General features: G+C 35.0%; 2 protein-coding genes and 1 long non-coding RNA gene across 4 annotated transcripts in view; all 3 read left to right on the forward strand.

Moving 5' to 3' along the window:
* The window catches only part of LOC109002920 (phytochrome-associated serine/threonine-protein phosphatase), a 29,490-nt gene extending 26,947 nt beyond the window's left edge, over positions 1-2,543 (forward strand). Inside the window, exons 7-10 of the mRNA XM_018980847.2 lie at positions 511-654; positions 726-821; positions 906-977; positions 2,121-2,543. Coding sequence (XP_018836392.1) covers positions 511-654; positions 726-821; positions 906-977; positions 2,121-2,204 — 396 coding nt within the window. The 3' untranslated portion in view covers positions 2,205-2,543. The remainder of the gene's footprint in view (positions 1-510; positions 655-725; positions 822-905; positions 978-2,120) is intronic.
* A 1,425-nt stretch (positions 2,544-3,968) lies between these two features.
* LOC109002858 lies at positions 3,969-6,080 on the forward strand. The gene is made up of 3 exons (XR_001998063.2): positions 3,969-4,331; positions 5,397-5,438; positions 5,516-6,080. It is a non-coding gene; the product is annotated as an uncharacterized LOC109002858 (long non-coding RNA).
* A 1,456-nt stretch (positions 6,081-7,536) lies between these two features.
* Positions 7,537-15,576, forward strand: LOC109002832 (phytochrome-associated serine/threonine-protein phosphatase-like). Of its 2 annotated transcripts, XM_018980748.2 has the most exons (11): positions 7,551-7,751; positions 8,999-9,145; positions 9,251-9,318; positions 11,854-11,911; positions 13,103-13,126; positions 13,217-13,327; positions 13,447-13,497; positions 14,069-14,212; positions 14,285-14,380; positions 14,465-14,536; positions 15,158-15,576. In XM_018980748.2, the coding sequence occupies exons 1-11, from the start codon at positions 7,671-7,673 to the stop codon at positions 15,239-15,241; spliced, it is 936 nt and encodes a 311-aa protein (XP_018836293.1). In that variant the 5' UTR covers positions 7,551-7,670; the 3' UTR covers positions 15,242-15,576. The 2 variants fall into 2 exon arrangements, with proteins under 2 accessions (XP_018836300.1, XP_018836293.1); XM_018980755.2 differs by lacking the exon at positions 13,103-13,126 and having other exon boundaries at positions 7,537-7,751.
* The last annotated feature ends 785 nt before the right edge of the window (positions 15,577-16,361 follow it).

A 16,361-nucleotide genomic window follows, 5' to 3' on the forward strand; every position in this document is an offset into this window, starting at 1 on the left:
ATTCTATAAATTGTTTAGTTCATATATTTGAACTGCTAAAAGCAGCAATTATTTTGTTGTTTAAAACTGTATGCAGGTACGTTTGTGTATGTAATGTATGTACACCACCGGGATTAGTCGGGACTTTGTTCTCAGACATCCGGTAATAGAAGAAAATGTATGTGTGTATATCTCTGTATGTATGTCTGTGTGCCTGTGTATATGAGTATGTATGTATTTATGTGTATGTGTATGGTTTCTGTTCTTAGTTGGTGCATTTGTCCTAGGAAGTGCATTTATTGAACTGTGTATCAAGCAAGATTTCACCCCATTGATGTTAGAGCTTCGTCATGATTAGAAGTACTCTTTCTTTCTTTTTTCCTTTTTTTTTTTTGTTTTTTTGGGTAGCAGTTTTCTGTGAAATGTAGCTTATTCACCTAGTTTCCACAGAAAACTTCCATGGCTTTGTTCACGGGAAGTTTTGCGATCAATATTATTAGAACTTCATTATTATCAGAACTAATTCTGCAGATACGGGTTATAGAACGAAATTGTGAAATTCCGCATGAGGGGCCATTTTGTGATCTCATGTGGAGTGATCCTGAGGATATTGAAACGTGGGCAGTTAGTCCACGTGGAGCTGGTTGGCTTTTTGGGTCCAGGGTCACTTCTGAGGTAATATGAAAAGCTTTCAACTTTAATAGGATATTTTCCTGTTGATCTTATGAATATTTCTTATTATGCAGTTCAATCACATAAACAATCTTGATCTTGTTTGTCGAGCACACCAGCTTGTACAAGAAGGCCTCAAGTACATGTTTCAAGATAAAGGCTTAGTAACTGTGAGGCTCTGTACTTGTAATATTAGTTTTGCTGCTCGGTTATTTTATAGGTTGAATAAGTAGATAGTTTCTGGATCTTTGCAGGTGTGGTCTGCACCAAATTACTGCTATCGTTGCGGGAATGTGGCTTCCATATTGAGTTTCAGTGATAATATGGTGAGATTACACGAGCTCGCTTCTCTAGTTTGATTTTTTTAAAGCAATTGGCTTATCTGGTTAGATTATTTCTACATAATATAAAGGAGTTTTAAGTTCAGACTTATGTGTGATACTGTGATATTTAAAGTCCACATGTCATCGCTTGATGCAGAGGGATACTAATCTGTTTAATGCGAGCACTTGGTTTCTTCTCATTCTTTTTTTTTTTGCAGTGTGTACTTGTTAAAAAAATTATGTTACAGTGTGAGATCATTTTAGAACTTATTTCTGATTGTTTCTAGTTGTGCACCCAACGGTTTGTATCTTTGGTTCATGCTTCACATTAGTTTGCATCTTCATTCCATTTATTCCCTCCCTTAGATTTTATCTATGCATATACACTATTTGTACTGGACAATCTACTTGTGTGTAAATGGACTTGTTTATATATGATAAAATACTAGATGGTAGTTGCTAATAATATTCTTCAAGAAAGGAAAGGGCAGCTTCACCATTTTGTGTGTCATGATAAAGTTTCTCTGGTATTTGTGCTGTGAAGTAGGAAAAAATTATTCTTGGGAGACGATTCGCTGTCACTAGCGGATATTTTTCTGCGGTACTTTTGTTGTAGGATCTTGATTTCTGTGCTGATTGGTAAATTACTCAGTAATCCAAATATCTTTATGGCATGATAAGAATGTAGGTATTTTTTGATTTGACAATGCATGAAAGACTTTTGCTGTTAAAATGAGTACTGTCATGATTAGGTTGATAATTCGGGCTCATGATTGCATACTGCCTGAGCAGGTCCCCCGTTGACTAAGGCCTCGTTTGGATACAATAAGTGTTTTATTTCAATTCATCTCATCCCATCATTACAACTTTTTCAAATTTTAACACTATAATAAATAATTCAACTTTTTCAAATCTCAAAACAATAATAATATTAAAAGATAATATTTTAACAATATTTTATTTAACTTTTAACTGTCATTTCAACTCAACTCACTATCCAAATCGCACCTAAAGCTGAATCTAGTTGTTGCCAGCTTGTACTATCCTAGACAGGAGATTTCATATATCATGACTCAATTGTTAAGCATTTGTATTGCCAGAAACAATGTTTGTTCATGGAGGCTCATTTTCTGTCATTTGTAACAGGAGAGAGAAGTGAAGTTTTTCACTGAAACAGAGGAGAACAACCAGATGAGAGGCCCCAGGACAGGAGTCCCATATTTCTTATGATCGTGGGGAGGTGTTTGTCTGCATTGCTTGTAAAATAATTGAAGAATTGTGATATGATGTTGAGTGTGCAGTACTGAGGAAGCCTGAATACGTGGGGTATTTGTAGATCGATCTTTCATATGCATGCCTACGGATTTCCCGTATGGTCTAGGCTACTTTGATATTTGTGGGCAGAGTATTAGGTCGCTAATTGTTACTCTCCATTATTTATCAGTTAATGTGCTCATTCCATGAAGTTTCCTTGTCCAGTGTGCTCTTGGATTCTTGTGCTGTGAATCAGGCTGTTATTGTTTTACTTGGGTAATTTTTAATAAGCATCTTGCATATGTATTTTGGCACGGTTTTGTGCATAACCTGTTTCCTAGATAAATAATTTTCATTGTGAAGCGGGCATTATCAGAGAAAATATGCACCGAGCACAAAAGACATTTACCCTTAAAACGTTTTTCTCTTCAATTAGTCTGAGACTTGGAGAATTAACCTGTGTGCCATTGGTGCTTCCATCACCCCTGGCTTCTAAATCTAGCACGTGAAGCTGGCAGAGTGCCCACCACCATTGTGACCTTTCTGCGGTGGCTACAGCGGGCTTGACGGGGTGCCCTGTTTATGTGCAGAGAGATGGAGGTTTTGGTTTTGATCCTCCACTACTATGAACTTATGTGACCCTTGAGCTTGCCACTCGCCCATTATTATAGGGGAGGAAATGTCATTTGAGCTATGCATGGAATTTGATTGCAGTTGGTTCTTTTTAGCATTTTGAGACCCAACCAACCAGAATTGATTCCAAAATCTCAAAACCTAAACAAACCAAGGTTGGAAGAAAATCTAAGCTTGTTGCATAATGGATTCAATCCAATTTCCCTAAAGGAGTATCACTTACCTGTATTCATAGTTTTAGGCAAAAATCCAAAAGCCATTAAAATCATAGTTTTAAATTTCGTTCAGTTCCAGCTGAAATAGCCAGAATTTTCCATTCCAGTGTAATATCTGGTACACTATATTTTATCGTTCTGTTTTGTCCTAAATTTCGGCTCGTTCTGGTCTGTTGAGGCCATTCCGGTCAAATTTCAACAATTTTGACTAGAATCAGCATTGCGGGCTTATTCCGTTTTTTATTGTTTTTGTGATTTTCTTGTACTTTGGATTGTATTTTTGTAAGTTTTAAATCTAGATAATATTTAATTACTTTTAGAATATAAATGTATTTATATAATTTTAATTTTTTTGAAACTTTAACAATGTCCCTTCATTCTCTCTCTCCCTCTCTTTAAAATATCATTATTTTTTATAATTTCTCTATTATTTTAATTTCTTTTCATTGTTTATTGTCTCTCAACTCAAGTGTGTACTTTTTCAACATATATTTATTTTATAAATCATCAATTCTTCCACACACACATATGATATAAACTTACAATATACATATATTTATTCTGTTAGTTGTTAGTTTATATATACATATAAATATTTATATATAATATATAATTAATCCCAAAACTGTATACCGAAACATTTTGATATCAAAATATTTTGTTTCAATACTTAAATTGGAATTATCACCAAGACTGAATTTAAAACATTGATTGAAATTCAGACCTAGACTTCTTCAATGCATCCTTAAAATTTGAAGAAATATAGTTAAAATAATCTATATTGAGTTCTTCAAAAGAATAAAAACTTGAAATATAAGTTATAGTAATTTTAAGTATATCGCTTACCTTCAAAAGTAATAATTTTTTTTGTAAATATTGCTTTGCTTTTCGGTTTTCACAATTTTCACTTCCCCGAACACCCAATTTCTCTCTTCCCTCGATTTCTCTCGATTTTCCTCTTCTTTCAGCTTTCTCTCTTCCCTTCTCCCATTTCTCTCTTCCCTCGCCAAACACTACCTCTCTCCCGATCTCTCCTTTTTTTTTTTTTTTTTTCATTTTCGTTTAATCTGTCGTTGTCGTCCTCGAAGTCTTCTCTCTTGGCTTGAGATGAAATTGACATCTGAGATCAAGAAGGAACGCGTGTTTGCAAGAAGGAACACTCACGATTTGAGGTCTGCTAATTTGGTAGAGTAAATCGTTATCTGCGTGTTTGCCCTAGACTGCCTCTCCAAGTCTCCCTTCCTTCGAAATCTAGGTAAGCTTCACAGGGGTAAATATACTGCTTGGTCTAAGAATTGTGTCTATTGTTTGCTTGGAGAGGAATTTTACTTCCTGGGTTTGAATTGAATAGATGCATGTGAGTTTTGCATAATAAATGTTTGAGAATGTGCTATCAGCATCGGTTTCAACTTTGATTATGCTTATGCTTGCTCACCCTCCATTGACCTCTGATATAATTCATCCCTAATAAAATAGAACCAACGATAGAGTGTATAAAACTCGTTGGAACTTTGCACTGAGTTGTGGTCTATTCCTTGGTCTATTACACTAAGTCCCAAATTACTTGGGACCCCTTTCCCACTTTGAAATTGAAGGAGTCTAAACCTTAACTATGCATTTTCATAAAAATAAGGCTGATTTCCTTTTGCAATATATAGCTTTTTTAGGGTCTGGACTCAGAAATAAATTACAGCAAGTAATGGCTGCTTTTTTGCAGTCTTTCACTGCATATGGTCCTAACCTGACCTCAGTTGTAGACCACACCATAATCACTGCATATGGTCCTTACCTGGAGAAAATAACAAGATATTTACTACATTCTGTTGTATTTAGCTTGCATATGAATACATATCCTTCACACCACATAGTTAGTCAGTTGTTATTCTTTTGTCTCACTCCTTAAAAATTAGGATTTCTTAAAGGATAGACACTACATTCGATGATGACCCATTCTTCACCACTCTCTTACAAAGTGGAGGAGAATGTTGTAATAGCACCCCAACGTACACGCAATATTCTAATATGGTGGTCCAAACAACCTCCCTTGATGGTGAAAAGAGGCTTCCGACAAAAAAAGTTCAAAGAGGTGCATCTTTCACTGTAGAGAATGATAATCTCATTGTCTCTGCTTGGCTCAATATTAGCATTGATGTTATATGAGATACTGATAAAAAATCCACTCAGATGTGGAAAAGAATTTCAGATTTTTATCACGAGTATAAAAAATCTCAATACTGTGAACCGTTCTGTAGGGTCATTGATCAATCGCTGGTCCATGATCTAGAAATGTACAAATAATTTTTGTGCATTTTTAATGCAGGTAGAATCATTGCACCCGAATGATGCGACCGAGCAAGACAATGTACGATTCATTTTCCTTTAATATTGCAATTATGTAGGTAAGATTTATTTTCTAACAATATTCCTTCAACTTTTTAGATTGAAAATGCAAAACTTATGTACAAAGAGATGGAGAAGGCGAACTTCACAATGGAGCACTGACACCAACCGAAATGACAGCAACACATGATGACAGTGAATACAAAGAGAAGGTCACACAATAAACATCCAACCAATGAGTAGTCAAGTGAAGTTGCCGCGCAAGGGAGGAGAACGTGGAGGTTCTTGCTGAGAGACCTCAAGGGAAAAAAAGCTGAGAAAGAAAGCATGAGGAAGTGGAAGGCCAAGGAATCATGTGACGCTGAGATCAACATGGTGTTAGGTCAAATGACCAAGGATAAAGGGTTTTGCATGGTAGAGAGAATAACATACATGATGAAAGGCAGATCATGAAAGAGAAGCACAACTGGAACTTGATACAAAAAAGTGGGAGGTGAAGATGATGAGCAAGGATCTTGCTGGCATGAATGCCATGTAGCAAGCCTACTTCCTTAATATTCAGAAGAAAATTCATAAGGCATCTTTGAATAATTTCGAAGATACATCCGAGAAATCTCCATCTAACTGTTGGGTAGATTTGCAGTTAATCTGATTTTAGTGGCTACCCAGCCACATGTGAAGGAAGAAATATGTGGCTGGGCATCAACTATGAGATCTCTTTTTTTCTTTTGAATGGATGATATTCTTTGGAAATTGTGATATGATGAAAACAATAGCAGGGGAGGTTTTGGGTTGTTGATGGGTTACTGCTTTGTCCTGGAACAATCAGCAAGTTTCAATTTTGTAATTTTTGTGTTCAGTTTTGTTGCTTTTGATGGGTTGCTGTAATTGCTATTGATGTTGATGTAAGAAATATTATTGTAATTGTTTTGTCCTGGAACACTGAGCAAGAAATATGTGAGAAATATGTCCTGATTTTAATTGCTTTGTCCTGGAACAACGAGCAAGAAATATTATTGTTGTTCTTGATGGGCAAATATAATTGCTGTTGATGTGTTGCAAGAATTTCATTTTTGTGTTCAGTTTTGAAATATGTGAAGGAAGAAATATTATTATTAATTAACATATAGTTAGTATAATTATAAAATATGAAAAAATAAATAAAAATATTATTATTAAAAAAATAATATAATATTTTTATTTTGACTAATCCAATGTAAGGTTATATTTAGAGAGGTTTTGGATTTATGAAAAATATGTACTTTTCGTCAAATTTTGAAAATAATTTTGATGAAATTAATACTAATGCTCTAATTGAAAGGATGACACCAAGAAAATTCTGTGAGCTAGACACCAACAAATCTAGGTGTGAAGCCAAACGTCTATCTTGCTTTTCTTCTTAATTTTCAGTAACTAATCAATCCTTTACAATCTGCAATTGAAGAAAGTGTATTGTCGATTGCCTTAGCAGTATCCTATTTTTAAGATTGCGTTTGGATGTTGAGTTAAATTGAATTAAGTCAAGTTCTTTATGAATACTAGTGAGTTGAGATGGTAGAGTGGGTTCTGTGAGACCCACCTAATATGGATTTAGATGTGTTTGGATGTTAAAATGAGTTTATAAGAAGTTAAAAAAGGTCATGGATCTCACGTGTAAAGAAGTGATAAGTTGAAAAAGATTGTGGATCTCACATGTAAATAAGTTTTGAGTTGAGATGAGTTTAATGATTTGAGAATTGGGTGTTTAGATATTAAAAAAGATCAAAATCTGAACCGAACTCAGCTGAGCTGAATGCAGTCAAGAAACCAAACGAGACTAATCTTAAAATCTTAAATTCCAGGCATAAGAACACTAACAAAACCAATAGAGAAATGATACTTGCAGTCGTGAGTGTACAAGTGCCGTGCAGTCGCTTTGAAAAAAGTGAATAAATATGGGACTCACATGACAAGAAATTAATTTTTTGTGAGTAGACCCTACTCTTTTTTAAAGTGACTTAATAGCATTTACGCATTCCACGATTATATGTAATATTAACAAAAAAAAAATGAAAGAAAGAGGGAAGGAAAATAACAAATCCACATATATGATCATTTGTAGTATATTATAGGTGGAGGCAGATCTGTATATTTATAAACTTGAGTTGTTCCTATTGGGCGGTTCTTCTTGCTTTCGCCTCCTCTCATTTCGCTTCATTGGGAAAAACCTAAACCCCCTCGAGGGCAGACGAACAGGAAGAGGAGAGAATCGGAGATGGACTTGGACCAGTGGATCTCGAAGGTGAAAGAGGGTCAGCATCTGTTGGAAGACGAACTTCAGCTCCTCTGCGAATACGTGCGTATCCCCCCCTACCCCCCCGACACACGCACACATATTACGTTTCTATCTCGATATTATTAGGGTCTTAGTTCTCTCACCTTTAAAGAGAATAAGTCGAGCGTGCAAAGTTGAATCCTTACAATATGTTTGGTTGCTGACAGAAAAAAGGGAAATATTTTCTTCTTGATTTTATAATCTCGCAACTCTAAGAAGATAGTCGTTCGACTCAAATTGTCAGCCTTATGTGAAGCATCCGACATTATATTGTAACGAATGAACTCAACTGTTTTGAAAACTAGGCATCATCTACTAGTTAAAAGAAAAGAAACAGAAGAACACCGGTATCATCCGAGGGCTGTATTTTTGCCTATAGTGAGTTTGGGTTTAGAATCCCATATTTCTATTTGTAAATATGGGTTGCGAATGCTTTGGCATATTTGACTTTGACGTCCATCATGCTAATGTTTTAAATGTGGCCGCCTCTTATTCTATAACATGTGAAAAAATATCTCCTTAATCGTCGAGTTGATTCTTGGTATTTTAGAGGGACGGTCTATCTGCATTTCATCGATTTCTTGAATGCCTATTTCCCGAACAACTTGAGATATGTAGGTCTAAAAATAAAGATGAACTGGCACCAGGTAAACACAGTGAGCAGCAAAGATTTCTGCCTATCAAGTGAATCTGTATCCTTGCCCAGTAAAGTCATAAGAACACTTTTTTGTAGGCAAGTAACGTGCTTCTCCTATGACAGTTGTGTGATTGCTTACAAAATCTTTAGGATAGAGTTCATTCTGACTCAAATTTGTTTCCAATAATGCGAGGCTTCCCTGATAATATAAAGCAGTGTTTATCAAAAAACTAGTTGCAATGCATCACACATCGCTTTGTCTGCTTTCTAAAAGCAGGGAAGCATTAGACTAGAATTTATTGTCACATATAATCATACTTCCCTGATAATGTCGGTCTATGTGTTCATTTACTATCTGAAAATGCCTAGTTGGATGGTGGTTTGGTTCCGTGTTCTTTTTTTTTTAGCTTGTATTTGTGAAGTAATATTCCTACTTGAAGTTTATGATGAAACAAATCTACAAACAGATGCTATGCCTAATTGGAAGCATTTGTTGAATTGTTCTTGTTTTCTTCAGTCGTGGTAAATATGAGTGTTCCCGGAAGCAAACATACAGGTGGTAGTCACCATCCTATGTTTGTTTTATACGTTTCCATTTCTGGAAGAGGTTCATAGTTGTTACCATTATCAGGTCAAAGAGATCCTTATTGAGGAGTCCAATGTGCAGCCTGTCAATAGTCCAGTCACTGTTTGTGGTGATATTCATGGCCAGTTTCACGATCTAATGAAACTTTTCCAGACAGGAGGTCATGTACCGGAAACAAATTACATATTTATGGTACAGTTCATACTTTTTGTTGGAAATTGCTTCAACTTGTCATTGCACCATCTCATGTCACTTGCTCATGTGCTCTATTGTTAAATGTTTCTAAATTGTTATCAGGGGGATTTTGTTGATCGAGGATACAATAGTCTTGAAGTTTTCACGATCCTTTTGCTTCTTAAAGCTAGGTATGTTCTTTTTAGGTGCACTTGAATTTTTTTGTATGGGTAAAATAATATTTTATTGATTGAAATACTGGGAGTAGGAAGTTCATTGTGCGATCTTTGTACAAGGCTTTGTCATGTCAAAATTATATTTCATTTCCTTGGAAGTGCATTTGGAAAAGTAAGGTGCCGCCTAAAATTGCTTTCTTTGGTTGGACTGCATCTTTTGGGAAAATATTGACTATGGACAATTTGAGAAAGCGTGTACCCGTTGTGATGAATTGGTGCTATATGTGTAAGAAGAGTGGTGTGTCAATAGATCATCTTTTACTTTACTGTGAGGTGGCGAGGATGTTATGGGTGGAGATTTTTAACAAGACTGGAATTGCATGGGTGATGCCTAAGAGGGTGCTAGATTTGTTCACTTATTGTCAAAGGATTCGGGGCAATTCCCATATTGCGGATGTATGGAGAATGATTCATTTATGTATCACGTGGTGCCTTTGGATTGAAAGAAATGGTCGAAGCTTTGAAGATAGGGAACGTTCTCCGGTAGGGGTGAGCTCTGACTCTAACTTTGTTGGAGTTCAAATCCGAACTCCAACTCCGACTTGTGTAGGCTCCGACTTGACTTGTCGGAGTCGGCGGAGCGGAATCGGATTTGGGATTTCAGTTTTGGGCTTTTTTCGTATTTAGCCCATTTTAAAAAGAATTTTTTGTGGCCTTTCAAATTTCAATTTTTCCAAAAAATTTAAAACTAAACCAAATCATTCACTGCTAATTTACTTCTATACTAATATCTAACTTATTTTTATACTAGATTTATACTATAGTGTCTAATTACATGTTATCATACTGATGTCTAACTTATTTCCAGCTTAATTATATACTAGACTTTCTAGTGTCTAATTAAATGTTATTATATTTTAGTAAATTAATATGTGTTATTAATTTATTATACTAGACTTATTTAAATACTAGTGTCTAATTTATTTCTATACTTGATTATGCTTGGTAGTAATACTATGATATTTACATATACTAAACTATCATTAGTCTATTTATATTATAGTATAAATATATTACTTTATAATAACCAGTTCATACTAGCATATTATTGAATTTAACTATATAAGTTCTAGTTATATAATTATATAACTATAATAGTATATACAATAAATATATAAATAAATATATATTTTTATAACATATGTATAATATTGGAGTCGGATTCAGAGTCAGAGTCGGAGTTGGATGGCAAAGTCGGAGTCGGTCCAACGACACCTTCGGCTCCGACTGAAAAATTAAAAATAAAAAAAAAATCCGACTCCGACTCCATTTTGTTGGAGTCAAAGAGGAGCCGGATTCAGAATCCGATTTTTAGATTTTTGCTCAACCCTATTCTCCGGATGAGCTTAGAAGTTTATTCTTCCGTACTTTATTTCTTTGGGCTTCTACCAGTATATTTAATGGAGCCAGCTTAGATGATTTTCTTGTATCACTCTTTAGCTCCTAACTTGTAATTAGGTGTTTGTTGTTTGTATGTATACTTCCTGTATACTTGGACTATACCTATTTACTAGTTTTAATAAAATTTTATATTGCTCATAACAAAAAGGAAGTTAGGAAGACTATTATATATCCACGTGTCTCCTCTTCTTGCAAATGAAGGATTACAATTTTCAGGATGTCTTAGGTTGTGTTTGGGTTGTAAGGTGATTTTAGATATTCTGTGAATAATAGTGAAAATGTAGTAAAAAAATAATGATAAAATATTGAATAGTAGTAAGTGAAAAGTAATGATCAAATAATGAGGAATGTTCTCAGAACACTTCACTACCCAAAAGGAGTTTGGGTACTGAGAGTACCTCAGGTATTCTCAGAATGCCTCATTACTATTCATTATTTTATTATTACTTTTCATCTACGTTTCACTAATATTCACTACTATTCAATATTTTATCATTACTTTTTCACTACTATTCACAGAATACTTGAGAATACCTCACTACCCAAACACAACAGGACATTGTAGATGATGTATAGTGATTGATTGTTTAGGTTCTCAAAAAACTTGTTTGGCACTAGGGAGTAATGTATAAGGGATCAATGTATGCATCAGTTGTCATCAAGAGAGTTGGGAAGTACTGATGCAGAAAAATTAGGATGCGCAATGGTTGTTATTGTCATGTTTTTCTTCTTTTGGTGTTTAGTTTTTGTATATTTTTTAGCAAGTATTATCTTAAAACATTTTTGCCACATTATGACCTAGTTGGGGCCTAAATATTAGAATTATATTTTCCATCATTCTTTTGTCGTAGAAGACATGGAACCATATGAGCATCTGCCTATATGATGGGACCTCTTTGGGGTTTGAATCTCCTATTGATTCTTATACGGGCTCCTTGAGGCTCACATTGTGAAGATTATGGATGGTAGTGCAATTACTTTCATTATCTATCTGTTTGTTTGTGCACTCGCTAGTTATTAGGTCTATATGTCATTCCCCAAGAGGCTTATTTGTTCTTTGTTATTTATGGTGCTTTTGTTTGCTCACAGATACCCAGCAAATATTACCCTTTTACGTGGAAACCATGAAAGCAGGCAACTAACCCAGGTGTGCTTTTGAGTCAGGTTTTTTATTATGTTGTGTCAATTGTGCAGCTAAAGTGAGTAAAATCTTATTCTTAGTTTGATGTTATTTCTGATATGTTTTAATGAAGGTATGGTTTATCATAAGTTAATGATCAACTTTTGCCTTCATAATAAATAATTGTGGCTAGAGGTGAAAAAAAAACCGGTGAACCAGACCGTCTGGTTCAAAACCGGTTCGGTCTAGTACCAATTCCATTTTTTTCGAAACCGGTCTAGTTCCGGTTTTCCATTTTCTAACACTGGACTGAACCGGTTCGCATATAAAAAAGTGTATGTAACCATCATATTATCACTAACATATATAATCAAATACATAAATAAGTTAGACACTAACATATTATAACTAATATATTATCAATAACATACATAATCAAATACTATATCACTATATGATATTATTATATCTATATATACTAATAAAACCGGAAAAAGGGACCAAATGAGACCGGAACCGGTAAAACCGGAAGTTCCGGTTTAGGGATGTAACCGGTGTGGTTTCGGTTCGTCAAATCTCAAAACCGGTGTATACTAGTTCGGTTCTAAAATATATCCAAAATTGAGCCAAACCAGATCAGTTACACCCCTAATTGTGGCCGTGAGAGGGTTAAGAATGAAATGCTACCTTTTCTTTGCTCCAGTTGGGAGTTAGGTGGTTTCTATATCAAATGCATTGATATGATCTTTTTATTCATTGTACTTTTTATATTAGATTTTTTCTTGTTTTTTGGGAAAATTGGCTTATTTCAAGATCTCTCCCCACCTCATTGATGCCTTTACTACTCTTGTTACATGTAGCACTAACCAGATTGATACATGAGGTTTTAATCTGATAAGCAATTTTCTTTTTTCTGTTTCATTTTTGGCATCAAGATTGGTTTAGTTTTCAGGATTGTTTTTTATTCCTAGTGATATATTGATATGTTGGATGGAAAATCTGTATTTTTATCTAAATATTGTAGTTTGTATCATATTCATGGTGAAATCACAAAAAAAAAAATGTGAATTGCTTGTGATTAGAGTTTTACTAACTAGATGGATGTATTGACAGAATTCTTTTGTTCACCAAAGTGGTTAGACTTTGTTTGACTTTATTAGTTTTCTTTGCTATGTTAAAAATGGTATTGATCTGCATGTCAAGATCTTATGCTGGTAGGAAGGGCATCTTGCATTTGCCAGAGTAAGATCTTTTGTCTGATATATTTAATTTAAAGAAAGAAAAAACCTTTTTGATCTAATATATTATTGTAAAATTTTCAAATTTTCCTAGGTATATGGTTTTTATGATGAGTGCCAGAGGAAGTATGGAAATGCTAATGCATGGCGGTATTGTACAGATGTTTTTGACTATTTGACACTCTCAGCAATTATTGATGGAACAGTAAATCTCTCTCTCATCTATCAATACATATAATATGTATTGACTTATAAGTTCTTTGCTTTATGCATTATAGCTGCATACGTTTGGAATTTTAAATATAATTTGATATACCGTCCCAGGTGCTTTGTGTCCATGGTGGTCTTTCTCCTGACATTCGAACAATTGATCAGGTTTTGTTTTCCCCTCTTCAGCAATTGGTCATTAGAGTCATTCAACTATAGCATTATTTATATGCATTTTATAGATTTTACTGGCAATGCCTATGCAATGCATGGATGATATTATGCTGCAGAGAGCATTATATTTACTTAAATGATTTTTGTGGAATCCAATAGAAACTATAAATCTATTTTCTTTTCTTGATTTTTAAATCAGTTGCAATCTTTAATGTTTTCTTGTTATTGTGTATAGAAATGATGGGAGGCCTAAAACACAAAAAGAATTTTCTCTGTTCCCTAGTGAGCTATAACATCTAGGGATTTTATGTAAAAAAAAATTTCTTAGTAAGGATCTGTAATCACATACATATGGTATGGTGTCAAAAAAACTATCCCATTGGAATAGTTAGGAGAAAAAATGTGCAACTTTTGTTATTCCTCTTTTGCTTGGTCTTTAGCAGTTGTCTGTGATAACTGATAAGTAGCTTACTCACGTAGTTTCCACTGATCACTTTTATGGCTGACGGGAAGTTTTGTGTTCATTATTATTGCAACTTCAATATTATCAGAACTAATTCTGCAGATGCGGGTTATAGAACGAAATTGTGAAATTCCACATGAGGGGCCATTTTGTGATCTCATGTGGAGTGATCCTGAGGATATTGAAACATGGGCAGTTAGTCCGCGTGGAGCTGGTTGGCTTTTTGGGTCCAGGGTCACTTCTGAGGTAATATGAAATGCTTTACTCTTTAATAGGATATTTTTCCTGCTGATCTTATGAATATTTCATATCATGCAGTTCAATCGCATAAACAATCTTGATCTGGTTTGTCGAGCACACCAACTTGTACAAGAGGGCCTCAAGTACATGTTTCAAGATAAAGGCTTAGTAACTGTGAGGCTCTGTACTTGCAATATTAGTTTTGCTGCTTGGTTATTTTATAGGTTGAATGAGTAGATAGTTTCTGGATCTTTGCAGGTGTGGTCTGCACCAAATTACTGCTATCGTTGCGGGAATGTGGCTTCCATATTGAGTTTCAGTGATAATATGGTGAGATTACACGCACTTGCTTCTCTGGTTTATTTTTTGAAGGCAATTGGCTTATTTGGTTAGATTATTCCTACATAATAAAAAGGAGTTTTAAGTTCAGACTTAGGTGTGATACTGTGATATTTAAATTTTTGAAGTCCACGTGTTATCGCTTTATGCAGAGGGATACTAATCTGTTTAATTTGATCACTAGGTTTCTTCTCATTCTTTGTGCTGCAGTGTTTACTTATTAAAAAAAATTATGTTACAGTGTGAGATCATTTTAGAACTTATTTCTGCTTGTTTGTAGTTGTGCACCTAACGGTTTGTATCTTAGTAATCCAAATATCTATATGGCATGATAAGATTGTAAGGTATTTTTTGATTTGACAATGCATGAAAGACTATTGCTGTTAAAAGGAGTACTCTCATGATTCGGTTAATGATTTGGGCTCATGATTGCATACTGCTTGAGCAGGTCCAAACTTGCACTTATGCGATTGACTAAAGCTGAATCTAAGGGTTGCCAGCTTGTACTATCCTAGACAGGAGATTTCATATATCATGACTCAATTGTTAGGCATTTGTATTGCCGGAAACAATGTTTGTTCATGGATGCTCATTTTCTGTCATTTGTAACAGGAGAGAGAAGTGAAGTTTTTCACTGAAACAGAGGAGAACAACCAGATGAGAGGCCCCAGGACAGGAGTCCCATATTTCTTATGATCGTGGGGAGGTGTTTGCCTGCATTGCTTGTAAAATAATTGAAGAGTTGTGATATATGACTTTGAGTGTGCAGTACTGAGGAAGCCTGAATACGTGGGGTATTTGTAGATCGATCTTTCATATGCATGCCTACGGATTTCCCGTATGGTCTAGGCTACTTTGATATTTGTGGGCAGAGTATAAGGTCGCTAATTGTTACTCCATTATTTATCAGTTATTGTGCTCATTCCATGAAGTTTCCTGTCCAGTCTGCCCTTGGATTCTTGTGCTGTGAATCAGGCTGTTATTGTTACTTGGGTAATTTTTAATTAGAAAAAGTCTGAGTATTCCCATCATATTTACGAATTAGGCAGTTAATGTGCTCCATTATTTACGAATTGCTCATGATCAGATTCTGATCTATCTATGAAATGGGAATTCCCATCATATCCTTCTGCGTGCTCTCTTTGTCTCGTCACAGAAGTTATTATTATTATTTTAATGGAAATAACACCTTTTATTTTCAGTAATCTATTCATCTCTTGGCAGGGCATCTCTCTGATAGGGGAGCTTTAGAGTCTCCTGCCTCGAAACATTAATCAAATGATCCGGGCATGACCAAAGAGCCGCTGACCGATGAGATAATTATTATCGGTAAGTTTGATAGTGACCAAGTGACAAAGTGAAACAAGGGAGGGAGGGGTATTGGATGTCGGGGTGGCATAGGAAGCGTTGGAGGAGGAGGAGGAGGAGTTCACTTAGGAGACCATTTAGGATCAAAGAGACGTTTGTCGGAAAAGTTGTGATACCATGTAGAGATTAATTGGGGTTTTGCCTGTCCGTGTCGAATCGGTTTCATCTTTTAACTCGATGTTACGAAGCTTGGAGTTGGCCTTACAATTTTTACATCTCGCCAGTTGCATCAACACATCCGTCGGCCATCGTGAGGATTTTTTTTTTAAGAGGTTTGATTCAGAGATAGTAATTTGTCAGATGGAGTTCTTCAGCCCAGGCAAAGCTAATTATCTCATGGGTCTAAGTAAGATTTTAAGTATATCTAGATGGGAACTTCAAGAGGCCGTTAGACTTCAATTTTATAATTTATGCCCTTTTGAAGTGATAAAAAAATGGTGTTATGAAA

The sequence above is a fragment of the Juglans regia genome, chromosome 15 (genome assembly GCF_001411555.2).
Source record: "Juglans regia cultivar Chandler chromosome 15, Walnut 2.0, whole genome shotgun sequence".
NCBI lineage: Eukaryota > Viridiplantae > Streptophyta > Magnoliopsida > Fagales > Juglandaceae > Juglans > Juglans regia.